An 18,012-nucleotide genomic window follows, 5' to 3' on the forward strand; every position below is an offset into this window, starting at 1 on the left:
CTTCACATATATATAATTAACTGAGGAAGACAGCAGTCCAGTGGTTAATGCAGAAGACAGCATTTGAATTCCTGAGTCCAGACAGACATGAAACACAGATCCACAGCCATTCTTCAAAGTGAATTATTGCGTTCCCAAGCTTTTCCCAAACTGGTCTGCATGAAATCAAGTGGTCAAGACTGAGACATTGCTCCATAGCAGGAGGTACTGCTATACCACAGCATATTAAAACTTCATAAGAACTATTTCACCAGGGTTACTTATTCAACTGAGAGAAAGCTAAAGAAATCATTACCGAGAACAGTTATCCAAGAAAGCAACACTATGTTTAAGTGGACTATTTCTGTAATGGAGGAAGTCTCAGAAACAAATATCAGGCAGTTAACACAGTCAGGAAGTGAGATTTTGTGCTATAAGGGCTACAGTAATAAAGTATGTTCAGCTAAACGTGTACCCTGCTATGTCTCAGCAGAAGAGCCACATTATCTCATGGATTGCAGCAACAGTTTAAGCAGTTACTCAAGCCTGAATCTTCTTGAATGAAGGAAGGTCAGTGCTACAGAATGCAAAAAATAAATGTATTCCTCCTCTCTCCAGTGCAGCTGTCTTGTTAATCTCAAAGATGACATATTCCTCATATATCAGTCACCACTTTAAAGCCCTGATTCATACAGAGAGGCTTTGGAGCACATGGTTGGTTATTATTTCAGCAGGTTGATTATTTCTACAATGCATAATACTCCTTGTAATTCTTAATTGCTTTACCCCTCAAGGGCATACAGCATATGTCTTGGGAACTGGAACAGACTTGCTTTGAATATCAAAGAAAAAATAATGAATTGTGATTAAAAAGGTGAGAAGTAGTAGTTAAACTCTACCCTCTTCTAGTTGGTTCCTTAGAAGGACAACAATTTTTTTAAACATTATTTTTCCCTTTTAATGATTGTTTAGCTGATATCCTAAAAAAATAAACAAAAAAAGGCTTGTCTCTGAAAACAGAAATGATTTTAGGTTGCTTCATATTTAATATTGTATTACATTAGTCAGCATGGTTGTTCGGTTAAGCACAAACTTCGATGGCTTCCCAAGTGCCAGGAAACTGGTTCACTCCATTCATAATTTCTCTGATACAGCAGCAGTGTGTGCCAAATATGTGGACTAAAAAGGGCCCTATGACACAGAGCAAATGATGATTAAACAAACTGGAGGCGCTTAAACTGACACAAAAACCTCTCTCCCTGACCCCCCGACACCCCCCCCCAGTAAATGCAGTGAGATGATCTCAGTTAATGTTAAGAGCCAAGTTCTGCCTGTTTATGAACAGAGTTTCCCCGAGGCCCTGAGATTTGCAACACAGCATACAGAAACCTTTCACATACTTTTCTAATTTAAGAATAGCAGGAGTGCAGAGTCCCGTTCTAGGAGACTTCTCAGAGCACCCAGCAAAAAGCACTGCCCTTCCAGCACAACACCTGAATGTTCCTTCACATACACGCAGTAATTAAATGACATGCCCTATGCCAGCCAGCTAAATACCGACGGTACATATTAAGATAAACTCTCAGGCTTGTGATATGGTGGAGAGGAACTGCCTTGTTCAAGCAGCTACCCATAGCTGCAGTTCCCAACACCTCCCCCCCCAGTACCTGGGGGGAAAAAAATCGCTTCTGTCACTGCGGATGGCCCTGTTAACTGCGGAAAAATTCAAGCCATTAAGTGCAAGAGGAAAGTCTATTCAATGGGAACTTCCTTTTGTATTGCAAGATGCCAGAATAGATGGCAAACACCCTCGGCAAAGCTCGGGTTTCTGGAGGCACCGTGAGTGTCAGCACTCCCTAGGGTACACATCCAAGTTGAGCTCACTGAACCTCACCAGGGGTCACGGCTCCTGCGGGCGCATTCCCTGCTGCCGCAGGTCATATGCCCTACACCGCGTGAGCCGACCTGGAAAGGCTTTGTGCCCACCACAGTCACAACACATCCGACAGATGGAACCCGGCAGTCATTTGACAGAAGGCTTGTGCTGCAAGGTCTGGGAATCTGGGAAGCCGTACATTTCAGCCTCTATGGATTCATGCTTTAGGTGAGTCAAAGTCAATACCAGCAGATCTATCTGGCAGTAAAGCAAAGATTTCGAATTTGTCGGTGCCATAACTGCCAGAATCCAGCAAACAAGATCATCTCTCAGGTTTTCCTCTTCTCCCAAGTAAATCTATCAACATCTAGAGTGCAGGTATTCTGGGGTCTGGGCATTCACAGTCATTTCCTCTGACAACTGTTCCATTTACTTTATTTCATATTCTTAACCTATCTCATACAAGATACAAAGATGTACTTTGATATCACTTTTCCTCATTTTGTAAAACTAGCTCTTCTGTTTTTCTTACGAATGGCCTGAACTCCTTCTTTTGGGGCAAGCTAAATACTTCACCTAGTAACTGCTGGGAAGCTACAGAGGGGGAAGGAGGACTTTTTTTTTTTTTTTTTTTTTAAATCAAAGTCCTAGTTGAAAGTGGAATAAGGCAACAATTAAAACAAAACTATCACAGTACATAAAAACAGTTTAAAAATCCATCCTATCTATTCATATATGATTTTTGTTACTGTAGAATCAAACTGATGTTTTAACTATTAAACAAGTGTTGCACTAAACATGTCAAACATTTTCTATCTAAACTGACCAGTATGAAATATTTAGCAGTATTTTTTTGCAGCTCCATCTCTCCTCCTTTACGTTCAAGTGTCCTTCATTATAACCCCCAGACTAACTTGACAGTACATGAAATCTCCATGGTGAGAAAGGAGTTCTAGGTACCTATCTCCAGACCAGTACACTTGCCCCTTTCACAATTTCTTGGTACCATGTTAGGCAGGACTCATTCCTAATCATCCCAGCTAAGAAACAACAATGGTTGTACACACCCCAACAAAAAAATACTGTGGTAGTCAAACATTCCCCATCATTGGTACCAGCAGACAAGGAAGATAAACATGGAAGCAACTGCAAGGTCACAGCAAATACCTGCAGAGTGCATTTACTCTCTTTAAGAAAAAACAAACAAACAAAACAACCACCCCCCAAAAAACTACCACACAAATTAAATGAAACCTACAGTTCAAAAAGCTAGTCTTCGATGCAAATTTATGAGGGGGGGTTGTGTGTGTGATTGTGTTTTGGTTTGGTTTTCGGTGGGAGTCGTGGGGGGGTTGTTTGTTTTTGTTTTGTTTTTTAATAAGGCTTTGTTTTGGGGATGAAAAATGCAAGGATCGAGTATTTTCCAGCCTCTTCTCCGCTTAGGCAGATGTATCTTTCAGCACTTCTGTACCAGTTACACAAACATAAGACATCCAAACTGCAACACTACATATTAAAACCAAAACCAAAATTTAACCCAATAGCCTCCTTTGGCATGCTGGTCAGGCAGCTGCTTTAGAATCCCAGAGTCACAGTTTCAAAAGTATCACACAAGCTTATTTAAAACAAATGTGCTGAATGTCAATCTGCTTGTCACCTCCTTTGCATATTAGATATGGCTGGTGGAAGCAGCCAATACTTGAGTTACTGCTAAAGTTTTAAGCTGGGAATAGTATGCTGCCTGTTGCAGAAAGAAAAACTATTCAGGAACTTGTTTGTCTTTAAGTACCATCCTGCAGCATTTAGCCAACTAAAACTAAATCACTCTTCACTATTAACTTTCCTAACTTACAAAACACTTTGAGGAATTAAGATTAATGCAACCTGACGAGAAAGACTTGCATGAATATCAGTAAAATCAAGGTGGCTTGTGGATTGGGTTTTTTAATGTATTTGATATTTAAGATTATTCCTTTAGCGTCGCAAGAGTTATTGGTTGTAAATCTATTTCTACTTGGTTATAAGTGTATTTCTACTTGTTTATAGACATACTGTAAAGAAACTTTAAGTGATCTGTTCTTTGTAAACAGGTGACAGTCCAAGACTGACTGCAAAGTCTGTCTGCTAGAAGAGCACAGCAGTTCAGTGTGTTATAAAAACAACTGCTTTTTACTCTGACATGCCAACTCAGGTCTCTCATCTGAGTATGTCTCTCTTAGAGCAGGTTTGGCAGAGTGCTCAAAGCCTCCAAAACAAGGTGTCCTGCTAAGCTCAAGACTGGGAAAGCAAGCCAGTGTGTCTTCTGCAGATATTCAAGCAGTTGCCATAAACACTGCAAAACCTCCAAGTACTGATAAAGTGTGATAAATACCTTGACACTGGTAAAAGCTGCAATATGCTGTCAAGGAAAAGAGCCAAAACAAATCACAATCTGGCAGACAGCTCTGGTCTCACAGTATCCAAGGGTATCAAAGCAAAACTGCTTAAGGACTCTGCCACGCAAGATGCTCAGCATCTCTAGTTGTATCAAGTCAGTCTGAGAAAGTCAGTGCCACTTAAAATCAAGTCCTATGCCATACAAAGAAAGCCCAGTTGCAAGTTAACTGAGATGCTTTAGGAAACGAGGCCAAACAAACGTGTCTTAGGGGACAAGTCTTCAAGCAATAACAAATTATTTGAATAATTTGAATCAATACCTTGACTGCACAGAATTTGGACCCAGCAATTTATAAAGAGAATGCCCTAACTGAAAAAAGGGAGATCAAAATCACCTTTCCAATCAACATTTTGGCTCAGGCTACAAAGGAAATGCATACTAGAAGAAATGCGAGACAGTTCAACCAAGTTTGAGAATTAGAGCTCTCTGGTTTAGTTTCTTCTGCATGACTGGAAGCTGGGAGCTACATTAAGTGCCAGAGCACTGAAGTGTAAGCAAGGCTTCTAATAATGGCAGCTTTTGTGGTCCTCTACTACAGAATCATTCCTCCTGCATGTAAAACTGTAAAGATACATCCACATGCTGTTCAGATAAGCACTTGCCACAAACCCTGAAAACAAAGACAAAGCCTTCAATCCTGACACACAGCTTTTGCATATTCAGGAAAACACAGAACACCCAGAGTGGGGCTTTTTTGGTTTAGCTGTTGGGGTTTTTCTTTCACTTTTTTAAATATCAAGATTGAAGAAGTGACCTTGAGATATTTATTACGTTAAAGGACAACTCTTTGTAGTTTAATTGTTGCTTTGCTTTGAAGTAACTACACAGTCTTGAGAGACCCCAAGTAATTCAAACAGATAACCAGTCAAATTAGAAGGGGTTTGGTTGTAGGGGTTTTTTGGTGAGTGCAGCTTTTTGTGGGTTTTTTGTTTATTTGCGGGGGGGGGGTGTGGGTGTTTGGGTTTTGGGGCTTTTTTTTGGTTTTTTTGAAGTGAAACGTTTTACTTTTAGGGTAACTATGGGACTGATGGTATTTCTCTGAAACCAATGAGCCTTTTGACATATATAGTAATTTTTAATTAAATATCAAAATTTAAAAAGACATTCACCTCTTTCCAGTTTCTAGCAGCAAATGCTCATGTCTCCCTTGGGACTCAGGTCACTTAGAGCTTTACTGTTAACACAGCTGCTCCAAAATGAACCAGACATTAACCTCAGTACCACCCTCCCCTCTTCTAACACCCACTGCACACCTAACAGGTCTTTCTGTGATACAAATTTGACACTGCACCCCCTTACAAATATCTTTCCAGTGGACATATTACTGACAGAATCACCATTAAAAATAAGAAGAAAAAACCAAAACACCCAGGAACTCTAAGATTTTGCAGGTAACTTACCTTTCTTCTTTTGCTTCTCAACCTTACAACAAACAACTTAAGATGTTTTTGAAGTCAGTTCTTTATTATAAGGTAAATAAAAGTGACTTTTCTAGAGAAAGAATATTGCCTATTGCAGTTTTAAAATATTACTAGCCCACTAAATAAATACCTTCCTGTCCTGTGAAAATGATTAAATGGAATTCATACAGTATTTTTCTTTTGTGCAAAGATAAGCCTTTCCTACCACCCCCAAAGGAGCAGATGTCTATCACTGTTATCTTGATCACCTAAGACATACAAACTATGCCTAAAAAACAAATTAAATAAACATCTTGAGACTTTTAATAATGCTAATTATGAAAGAACAGACAGTGACAGCTCCACAGGGGCCACTTCTGTCTGCTGAGCAGATTTTATTTAGGCACTTTTACTGGCCATATGAGGACCCAGCAGAATTTAAACACTTAACTCTCCTTCAATTCTATCTCTTAATCATAATGGGAAATAGGAGAGGCACAAGCTCACACACAGCTTATATTCCAACAGCCCATCTAAAAAGCTATTTAAAAAAAGGCATTCTGCTTACTTAAAGTACAGCGTGCACACAATTTAAATTGCTGCCTTATTTCATTTTATAAATCCTTCCCTTTATAAACCAACATGTGTGCAAATGGGAGATCCATGCCTGAGCAAATGATAGCATTTCAATTTCTGTGCATTCAGGAGCAGGTGCCTTCCTTAATTTGTGCTGGTACAAAGTCCATACACATGAAGAAGGAAACACATCCTTTCCTGTGAATTCAGCAATTCCTGTGAATTCTTCAGCAAAGAAACTAGCATACTAAAGCTCCCTCCTGTCCCCAGGTCTGTTACTTTCTCAGATCCAGAGGCCTGCTCAGCAGGAGAAATCTGGATAGGCAGGATAGGCATCTCCACAACCTTCATGCCCAATTCTTGGCTCAAGTGCACTCACATTTGCCAAAAGTACTGGAGATCAACAAAAGCTCAAGCAGACCTTTACAATGCAAACCACAGTTTTCAGAATTAAATACAACTCTGCGTTAGATTTAATGCACTGTCCGAGATCTCCCACACATTCCTGAAACTGATACTTACTCCTTCAAAATGACAGAGAAGCACCACTTGAAAAGACATCTCAAATACCTGTCTCGGATGAAAACACACTGTGAAAGAACTGCCTACGGGTCTAACAAGTCACTAAAAAAAGCAGTGTACAAAAAGGTGAGAGTTCATTACAGAGCTTTGTAACAAAAGCTAACTAGGATGCTGTTGGAGTGGAAAGCCAAGGCCAGCTGAGTTCCAGACATGCACAAAGAGACACTCTCTGCACCACGGGGTCACAGATGTCACTGGAACTGACAGGATCAAGCCTTGACACCAAACCTTAATCCAGAGTGTAAAAGCAAGGCTGTGGACTGAACCCCATGTGTCACAATAATCTCAATAAGAGTCATCCCAGATTAAATAACACCTTCAGACACAGGACATGACAATAAAATAAGAACATAAATAACTTTCATTTACTACCTGCCATTAAAAGGCATAAGTTACTTGCTTTGGGAACTGGTATGCAATTTGGGGGATTGTTTGACAATCACACTTTATGCATTTGTGGAATTCACCTTCTTTTCTCTTTAAAGACTTCTCATGAAAAGTACTAAATGGCACGGAATGCATTACAGAAACACAAGCAATAAAGCAACCTTTAACTTTCACTTTTTATTATGTTCCAGCAAACAGTAAACCTCAAAGCTATTTTCAGCTACAAGTGGCATGCAGGCTGTTTTCTAACTTACCCAAAATTGGTAGGCTCTACAAAATTTAATTCCCTCCTTCACAAAGCTTCAGCTGACAAAAATAGGACATTTGCCCAAAATTCAGGCAGCATGAACATGGCTGTCTGGTGAGCCTGTCTGAACAGTAACTTACATCTTAAACCTAATATCCAAAAATATATGTAGTAGAGGACTGAAATACCCTGTGGCTTTAGCATTGGTAATCACAGCAATAGTCTAGGAGATTAACGTTAGGCCTTGGCTTTCATTAAGGAAAGTCACACACTCTCACATTACTATTTTTTAAGCCATATAAAGGACACTGTGGATGCGTTCTACATTCAGACATCCCAAGAATTGCTTTCAATTAACGTGTCAGAGGTTAAGTAAATGCTGCTGCGTGAGAACCAAACAGCTATTCCATACTGTAAAATTTTTACAGGTCACTTCCGTTTGCCTCTGTATTTTGGGATGCTGCTTCTCTCTTTTCTTGGCTCAGTTTCTTTATTTGTCTGCATAACGAATTCACACCCCTCTAGCTTATTAAGCAAAACAAAGACAAGAATACAGACACATGTCAGCCTACTAGTACTGCCCTTTCCCATATTCTAGCTCCAGGAAATTAAAAGTAGCTTAAAACTCAGCCTATTCTCTTCCATCTGTTTCAGGTCACTATTTCATTCTGCATTAAAACGCACATAGAGCCTCAAGGGAAAAAATATGTCTCTAAGATCACTCCTCTCAAACTTCCAGACAGAATTCAATATATCAGCCAAAATGCATCCCAGTATCACAGCCAGTAATCCCAATCAGGTGTCCGACAGCACACTACTAGTCATCTGGAATGGCAGCTCTCACCAACCTGGGAACACTTAAAACTGACATCTGCAGAAACTTATTTCAACTCTGAGGCAGAAATGTTTGTCTAGTCCCTCTGGAAATGATCAAGAGCATTTTCACTGACAAAGCATCAGACAGTCTGGCTGTTAGTGATGAGTCACCTGTCTCAGTCTTCCTCACTGAAATACTTGATAGCAGGATCTATACAAATGGTCAGTATTTCTGTCATTCTTACATTTGTTCCACTGCAGCAGAATGGTACCACTATTTTCAGGTGAAGAGCTAAATCAAAGACTAACATCAGTGGTTCTACACTTCCCAGAATGTCTGCACCAGGGTCAGTCATTCCCTTGACCTGCACCCACCTCTTCACAATATCTGTGCATATCTTCACAATACCAGTCTTACATGTTTCATGATCATGCTAACAACTGCAGAACAGAGAGCCTAACTCAAAACATTTTTATCACTGCAGAATCAAGAAAGCCTTGTTAAGCTAAGTACTGCATAAATACATGTAGACATTCTGTGCCCATAGCAAGTTTAAACTAACTGGAAGTCAAATGAAGAATAGAAGCGGAAACAAATACACAGCTAATAAGGTCCTATTCCAGGTTGTGCCAGTGGCAGAATCTCCCGAGTCCTGAAGGCCCACTGCCTTACTGAAACACAGAGCATCTCCACAATAGTACCTTACTACTAACTTACTTGTCATACTAACTTATTTATTGTAGACTTGTGAAAAAGGCAAAGGCTCGGTGGCTGTTCATTGTTTTTTTTGTGTGCAGCTGTAACTTAAGGCCACAAGAACATGCACACTACCTTTGATAGGTGCAACAATACAATTTCCAATGCAGAAAAAATTTGGGAGACTGTATGCATAGAGCCCACTCAACTGTACAGAAAGGGAGAGAACTGCACCTAAGAGTGCTTGAGATCAGCAAAGTATTTGAATTAGAAAGAGCTTATCTGTTGAAGCTTCTGATATCTTGCTCTTGAGAAAGCTGACATTCTCAGTTAATAATCTTGAAACTTAAAGCTCAAGATAAAGAAAGGCTGCCCCTGAGCCAAAATTAAGATCTCTAGGGAACAGGAATCAAATGAAAGCAGTCACTTAGGCATACCAGAGTTTAACACACCAAATTGACACAGCTAGCAAAAAAAAGTTGTTTTACCTAATTCAGTAGGCCACTGTGGGTAGAAACTTCCCCCCTCAGAACAGAGGAATGCTTTTTGACTCATGGATGTGTGCATTTATGTGCATTTCTAGCATTTTGGTGTTCACTCTGCTAAGGATTGGATTACTAGCCCACTAGAACTAGTCTGCCCAGTAGGGAAAGATTCCAGCTCATACAAGAGGACATTGCTACTTCCAGAACTTTATTTATAGCTTGAGTACAGTTGCCAGTCCATAATTTGTGCCCAAATCTGGAGCTCCAAGTCTGAATTCCTCTTTGCAGTCCAATCAAGAGCTCTAAACCTGACTCAATGTTTCGACTACTGAAGTGGGAATTGTTTATTGATCTGGAAGCTACTGGGATTGCCAAGACCTTTGCTGATCCACAGGGAGAACCAGCGTCTGCCCCAGCCTGAAAACAAAGTTATCTCTTTTCCAGAGGTTAGAAACAGCCTCAGCACCAACATCAAATCACTCACAACAGCCAAACTCACAGATAGCCAACAGCCTTTAACACACCTGATAAAAACTCTGCTGCTTATACTCGTTTTACACAACTTTAGAGCAGCCAAGAGGAGGACACAGGTCTGAAGAAACATGCCTTAGAAGTAAGGTATCCTGCTCACCATGAAGTGAGCAAGCAGTGATTAAGGTGGGGAGAGTAGGATTTGTGGTGACATAGTCTCTAAAAATTCAATTGTTTCATCTTTACCCCCCCTCACCAACGTCACTTTAATAAGAACACTAGGGCTTATTCCGAGTTTCTTGTTGAAGCTGCACATGCCACACAGTCACAACTGGTTTCAGAACTGTGTCTCAGTACAAATTTTTTTTAATTCCAAGATCTTTCTAACCTTTTCAGGAATATGAAGTAATCTGCTAGGTGTTTAGTGGCCACAGCTGTAGGGAATAGAAGCAACAAAAATACAGCCGTGACCGCACTGCAGTATTCCTTCCAACAGCATTTCTCATCCATGTACTCCAGATGTGACCATAATACCCATCCAGGAAGTAGTCAAGGGATGATCACATTCTCCCTGTCAGTCTGAAATTTTTCATGTAAGCAGTAAGATTTTTTGCTTAAGAGTGCAGTATACCCTGTTGGGAGTGACTACTGGCATTTTTTTGAAGGTTGGGAAGCTACTTGACATCAAAACAGGCCCTTTTACAAAACTCCTTTTTCTATGAACTAATATCAAAGTGTTTTTTAGTTCCTTAGAAAAAACACTAAACTGAAAGACTGACCCATGGACAGAGTAAGCATAACAAAGCCACTTCAAGCTTCCCCTGTCAGCCTGGCTTAGGCTTCTTCCAAAATTCCGAAGGTTGTGAGCATGTTACCCAAGAGTTGCAAATACCAGGACAGCTGCTCTTACGTGGAAACTTCAAGTAGCAGGACCTACAGGATTTAATCAATCAACTCTTCCACAGATTGTTGCAGCTCAAGGGGTTTGATTTTGGGGTTTCTTAAACATTGTCAACACACTCTTACAGAAGCAGTGAAACACCACCATGAAGACGGCTGCCGCTGCCGGGATTAACCACCATTTAGAAAAGAAGCACAAGGCCACAGGGAATTAAGGCCATAACTGCTCACTGTCAAGAATGCTTATTTTAGTGAAGCCAAACATCCTTCAGCCTCGCACTACTCACACTTGAACTGTTTTCAAGCCCATTTAACTGGACCAGTAGAAAAGCCTCAGCAGAGCTCACAATAGAGCATTTCAAAGTGAAGGTAGAGCTCAGGAACAGCAAGGTAATTTCACCTTTGTTGCACTGGGCTAGGCAGTGTCAGCTTAAGGACCAAACTATGCCATCAACACAAGGCATCGGATGACACCTGGAAGTCAGTCTGTTTGGTGAGCTGCAGTATGTGGTGAAGACTTCACCCTTTCACCAGGACACACAACACCTGGCACCAGTGAGAAGTGGATGAGCATCTCTTCTCCAATACACTCAGTTTTCTACTGAACCCTTCAGTCAACATCCTCACTGCAGTTACAGACAGTAACCCATAATTCTCTGTACTATTCCCTACAAAACCATTTTGAATTCCAGTTTAAAGACAGCCAAGTGTCAGAATTCAGTCAGAGCAAGAAGAGTCACATAAAAATCACACTATGAGCAATGAAAACATTCTGCTGTAGTCAGCCCTTTTCCAAGATATGGCACCAATTCCAGAAGTTTTATGACCAGCCATTTCTCCAGTGAACCAGTAGTGTAACAGTTATTAAATGCAATTAATGACATATTATCTTGAATGCTCATGAAATTCCACAGCAAAACGAGTCACTTGGTTGCAAAAGAGGGACCTCTCAAGTCAATAGAAGACCTGCAAAAATACAACTGCTGAGAGAGTGGGAAATGCAGAGATGTTGCATGCTACCACTGGTAACAAATATTACATAGCCAATAAATAAATTTAAAAACCACCAAAGCCTGCAGCAACCAATATTGTCCTCCATTTTAAGAGTCTTGACACTGTTTTTCTTCACAGCCATCAAGCAATCCAGTTTTATGCAGCTGGAAGTTCCAAGATGGCAATTCTTCAGAAAATTGCTACTAAACTCAGTTAGCAGATTTCTGAAAAAGAAGGTTATTTGAACTGAAAAAAAGCTTCTTCATTGCATTTACCCCTCCAAAGTTATGCCTGCTGAAGCACAGACTGGAGCTGATGTTTAAAGCTCAAATCAAAGCCAAATTCCACCAATAACCTGGTTTATTCATAGTCATTTCCAGCACAGACTCTCAGCTTATGAGATCAGCAAAGTGCCAACACTGTAACACCTGGATTCATGCTTCTAGATCAGACCTGTCCTTGTCTTCTGAAGTAATATTATCTGTATTAATGAGAATTTTGCTTTAATTAAGAGATCAGCTACACAGATATATGAGAAATCTGATATTAGTTACAGACAGACTAGACAATTACATGATCTGAAATGTCAACTACCTTCTGAATATCAGCATTAATTTTAGCAGGCACTTATGTCACCTTCCTCAGATAGAGTTTACAGTACCATGAATTTATGTCATATTCTTGATTGCTCTTGCCCAGTACAGAGAAGGGCAACTATTCTTTTGTACCTACCAATGTCCTTCAATAAAGAATGAAGTGACATTTTCCTCATTCTAGATTACCTGGTCTACCAAATTTAGTAATTATGCTGTAAATCTGACTTGGGTCCATTAAGCAAAAAAGAATGTAAAATGTCAAGGCAAACACTGTATTTTTAGAGCTTTTGTTTCTCTTGAGGAAGCAGAATATTTGTGTTCCTATTGTTTGTCAGGAACTTTTCCCTCCCACTTCCAGTCTGCAACCATGTTTTCAGTCAGTAAGACAGTATCCTTATTTTAACTTAGGCTAAGGTATACTTCATCAATACTACTTCATCAAACAATGGCCACAACTTCAGCCTATTTAAAAACATCTCTAATATTCAGGAGAGAAGTAGTCTAACAATATTTAATTATTAAGAATATTTAATATTCCAAAGCATCCATTTGTTTGCATGTTGAAAAAAGCCCCAGTAAAAGCTACTTGAATCATATCCTAAACAAGAAACCTTCCAAACAGAGACATGAGTACAGATGTAATGTTATACCTGGCATCAATCACACACAGGGCTTGGTTACAGCATAGTTGGCCTTAACTCCCCCCAGACTGTGGAGAGTTGAAGGCTGCACACCACCACGAAAGGCAATCTCAGATTAGCATCAAGACCTTGGATGCTACGATATGGATGAAGATATGACTGGGGCAAGGACAAATAAGTTTCTTATACAGTGTTATCAATAAAGTTATTTCATTTTAAACTTTGTTGTAATTACATTTTCAGGACTAAACGCAAAGAATGATAAACCCTCATGACTGCTTTGTTTACATACAGTATACACAGTTCTCTGGCAGGATTCAGTAGATAATTTTGGGAACATCACTGTTAAGCCTGCTACTGCAAGCCTCCACTACTGTTTGTCATTGAAAACTCTGTGTCTTAACCTATTTTTGTTGTTGCTGGTTTTATTGGATTATGACTACACAGTTCAACAGCCAGATCAACAAGCAACATAACACCACTCTGAGTCCCTTTTCTTTTTTCCTGACTCTCATCTCTCTTCAGGTACTCTGAAGAGGTCAAAGCATCAGCTTCAAGACAAAAGAAGCACATGAATGAGAAAGAGTTTCAACACCTGAAGAACCAGACTTCTAGACTGTAAATCTTGTGGGGCTGAGGAGAAAGGGAAAAAGACTAGTCCTATCCTTCTTTCTTGTAGACTTCATATAGACTATTTACTGAGTAACAAACAAACAAAAACCCCAAACAAACAAAAACCCCAAACAAACAAAAACCCCAAACAAACAAAAACCCCAAACAAACAAAAACCCCAAACAAACAAAAACCCCAAACAAACAAAAACCCCAAACAAACAAAAACCCCAAACAAACAAAAACCCCAAACAAACAAAAACCCCAAACAAACAAAAACCCCAAACAAACAAAAACCCCAAACAAACAAAAACCCCAAACAAACAAAAACCCCAAACAAACAAAAAACCCAAACAAACAAAAACCCAAACAAACAAAAAACCCAAACAAAAAACCCAAACAAAAACCCAAACAAAAAACCCAAACAAAAAACCCAAACAAAAAACCCAAACAAAAAACCAAACAAAAAAACAACCAAAAAAACAACAAAAAAACAACAAAAAAAAAAACCCCAAACAAACAAAAACCCCACCACCAAACTTCATCCTCTAGTTATGATCAAATGGAATTTCCCCTTAGAAATCACAAGTCTCAGGAATGACATCACATTGGATCCACATCTACAGTTCTCAACAACAGACACACAGGTCAGCTGTCTTCAGAAATACATGATACCCTCCTACACCAACTCAAACCTGAGTTACACACTTCATTTTTCTAGCAGGCTGCTGAAACTTGAACAGATGAGTCATACACCCCATCAGACTTTGTCATTTTTCACAAGTCTCTCTTTCAGGCTTCCTTAAGCAAGTCCAGGAGCAGAGTTGTGGCAGTAACACAGAATAGCAGTAGGCAAGCTCAGGAAGAGAATGGCATCAGAAGGCACTACACTACATCTCTTCTGTATTTTGAAGACAAAACAAATACACAGGCTCTTCTATACATACAAAACCCAAAGTTTTCCGAGCACACTGACATCCACTCCTAGAGTATAGCTGGCTTGTTCATTATATGATGGAGACACATATGCAGAGAAGCATTTTAACAGTCCTCAGAGTTTTCAGCCTGGTTTATACTGTACAGCACTCAAATCTGGCAAAAGATGTGTGGAAGGAAACAGCAGAATAGCTACCTCCTCACTAAGGAGTCTAAATATACCCAATTGTGTGTATACAGAAATTCTATTTAGAGTAACTGAATTCACTGCTACAGCTTTCCAGCAACAGTCAACATGGATGTAAGTCTGAAAAAATGCTCAGCTGTCACCACCCTGGTTTCAGAGGAGCACTGTTACAGTAGAGGAACACTTACAGTCAGTTCAAGGATGTCACCTAACAAGTGCACTATCTGTGAGTCTGTAGTCATTCTGCACTCACTTCAAGAAGTTCTGAATAAACAATGGCTTTAACATGAAGAATACGTACAGAATGTAAGAGGTCTACCTTCAAGCTAAGCAGATTTATTTTTCCTTTCAATTTAAGGTTTATATTCTAGTGCTAAAAACATTTCTTCATCAGTATTTTATTTTCTAGCAGCCCCTTTAAAAGAAGGTGACTTGTTTTAAACAAGCTTTATACTTGGAAACACTATTTCAATTTCACCAAACCCCTTCAAATACACAACCCACAATCCTACCACAGAAGAGCCTTTTTACTACAGGCACCTCCAAACCCAAGCACAACTTGTTCTTCGAAAAAGAGAAGGCAGGGAAGCAGCCTCTGGCCATGAGGAATAGATAGAACAGATAACTGTATTGTCATTTTCAGAAGTATGGCTGACAGTACTTTTACACAATTTCCTCTCCATTTCCTACAGCAAGCTTCTTTGAGCCCCCGGCCACTGCACTGGCTAAAACAGTATAGCAATCACCACAGATCAATAAGCAGAAATCTCACCTGATAGTAAGTCTTAATGTTTCTGACTAAGATAGTCAGGTTTTGAACCCGAAGATAGATGTCATTATTTACGTGCTTGTTGACACGTTGGTTGGTTGGCCGAGGATCTCTAGGAAAGAGGAAAGAGAAAATAAAATATTACTAGTTTATCTAGTGTTAAGACTTAACATCTCAATAACAAACCAATAGGAAAACTCATAAAAGTTAACGCATTAAATACACCAACATAAATTACAGGGTACATAAACATTAATTAACGATAGAATAAGCTCATTATCTTGGCACCTATGTATAAATTGGAAATAAAGCTCCATGTCACAAAGTACCCTTCTTTAAACTGCACATCACTTCACGGTAGATTTCCTCCTTACCTATATTTCCCCAAAAAAAGAGCATATCTGGTTTGCTTTGATCTAGCATGCACAGTCTCTGATAATAAGGGGTTTTCCTTATTCAAATAAAGGAAGTCTGGGAAATACTACCATGCCTTCCTTGGTTTTGGAGTTTTATGACAAGAAGAGGGTATTAACACTTGATCAATGATCACTGTGAAAACTGCAAAAAACAAATGTATTATAAACTGAAGGGCAAAAAGAGAATACTGCACTTCTTACACCCATATCGTCTAACTAGATCTCTCATATACACGCTGTGTTTTAAGGAAATAAAAGGAAATAAAGGAAATAAAACAAAATTGTACCTGAAGCAATTTTATTTCTAAAATAAAAAATAAGACACAGGGAAAAAGCTGCAAATATTTTAACATGAATATATACCTTCAGATACTCTATGTACACCCTAAGATGTTACAAAAAAAGAACCTGAAAATCTTTATCTGCCAATAGCATAGATCAAAGCTTTGTGTTTCCCCTCTAATAATGACTCTTATCAGCAGACTCCTACACAATCCAAACACCTGCCTCCCAGAGCTCAGCTCTGGTTGTTAATTAAGCCATTCACAGCTCTTCCAGGGCCAAATACTGAAGTCGGGCGTTGACAAGGAAATAAAAGAGGAACAGATCCAATATTTATTTTTAAATATATCTGCCAACGTTTACATAAGTATGTCAAAGAGCTTTTTTTTCTTTTTCCCAAAGGCACGACTATTCCAGAGCACCTTTTGAGTGAAAGCAGTGCTATAAGTATGAAAAAATACACAGATATTCTGGAGACAAGATAACGTTAAACACGGTATTCATGTACCAGGATTCAAGCAATCTGAAGTACAGAAGACCAATACTGCTAACGGCATTAACTAGCAAGGCACTACACAGCCTTCACAGAAGCAAAGCATTTTGTATACTGATTGGCACTGTAATAAATTATGAAAGAAAAAACAAAAAGAGACAAGTGCAACAAGCTTTTAAAGTAAAATCTGTAATAAGTATTCTATTTTACTGATGCTCAGCAGTGCAGAAGCCATACCCACAACAGTTTGACAGTATGGGTCCTCAGCAACACCGCAAGTTGGGAGAATCATAAATGCCACCTGGGCTTGAGCTCAGTTGCCTTCAGTACTCTGAGCAGATGCTGGACCCTGAAGGAAGCTGGACACATCTACCCTTTTTAGGCAAAGTCATGACAACAAACTGGGAAGTCAAAAGAGAAGAAACATTCAATAAAGAGAAACTGGTCAAACAGAAGGGTCAGCCTGCAGTTCTCAGTTCTTCGCAGTTTCCACGTGAAAGCTCATGTAGGCAGCACGCTGCCATGCCACACTCTGGCAGTGTCCCAAGTCTACAGCCAGAAGCAAAAGCTTTGACTGTACAGCAGAGCACTACTCCACAACACTTTCCAGAATGGCACAGAATGGGTCAAAAATCCACAAAATACACCCACTGACCACAGCAAGGAAGCAGCTATTTCTTTAGCAGCTGTAGGCCATGGAACTGCAGGACTTGGATGACATTAAGACACAGAACAATTCCTCCTTCCCAGACAAGACCTGCACATCTTTGCACAGAGGAGATAGTATTACAAGAACATAAGCAGTGGCAGAACCAGGCCCTTGGAAGCAACTCCAGAGCTTTTATCCTCTCATCTTTGTTAACGGTAATTGATTGCCCCAAGAGCCCTTAATGCCACTGACCTCAGGGTCCTCTTAATTTGCAGCCAAGCCACAGCACATAGTGTCATTCTGGCACTCCTGCCACCTCCTCTTCACCACAATGTTAAAAGCTTTCCTGAAAATAGAATATAGCTCAAAAAACCAATGGTTATGTTTCTTGAAGATATTGTGTAACAGCTTCACACATCACCTCAGCTCACTTCAGAGAGCATCCTCTGCACAAGACATGAAAGGCCAGCACAGCCTACACTTCAAACTACCACAGGGCTTATTGTCTTCCACAGGGAAAACTAAACAATTTCTTCCCAATAAGCAATACTCCATCTCTTCTTCATTTGTTACCCTATTTTTTTCT

At 39.7% G+C, this 18,012-nt stretch overlaps 1 protein-coding gene across 4 annotated transcripts in view; it reads right to left on the bottom strand.

Moving 5' to 3' along the window:
• Positions 1-18,012, bottom strand: part of CCDC88C (coiled-coil domain containing 88C) — a 99,128-nt gene that overhangs the window by 74,785 nt on the left and 6,331 nt on the right. For all 4 annotated transcript variants that reach the window (XM_027739995.2, XM_027739994.2, XM_027739993.2 and 1 more), the window contains exon 3: positions 15,590-15,698. In XM_027739995.2, the coding sequence (XP_027595796.1) occupies positions 15,590-15,698 (109 nt within the window). The remainder of the gene's footprint in view (positions 1-15,589; positions 15,699-18,012) is intronic.

Source organism: Pipra filicauda, unplaced genomic scaffold, assembly GCF_003945595.2.
Source record: "Pipra filicauda isolate LSUMZ 115617 unplaced genomic scaffold, ASM394559v2 scaffold27_size4233163_pilon, whole genome shotgun sequence".
In the NCBI taxonomy this organism is placed as follows: Eukaryota; Metazoa; Chordata; class Aves; order Passeriformes; family Pipridae; genus Pipra; species Pipra filicauda.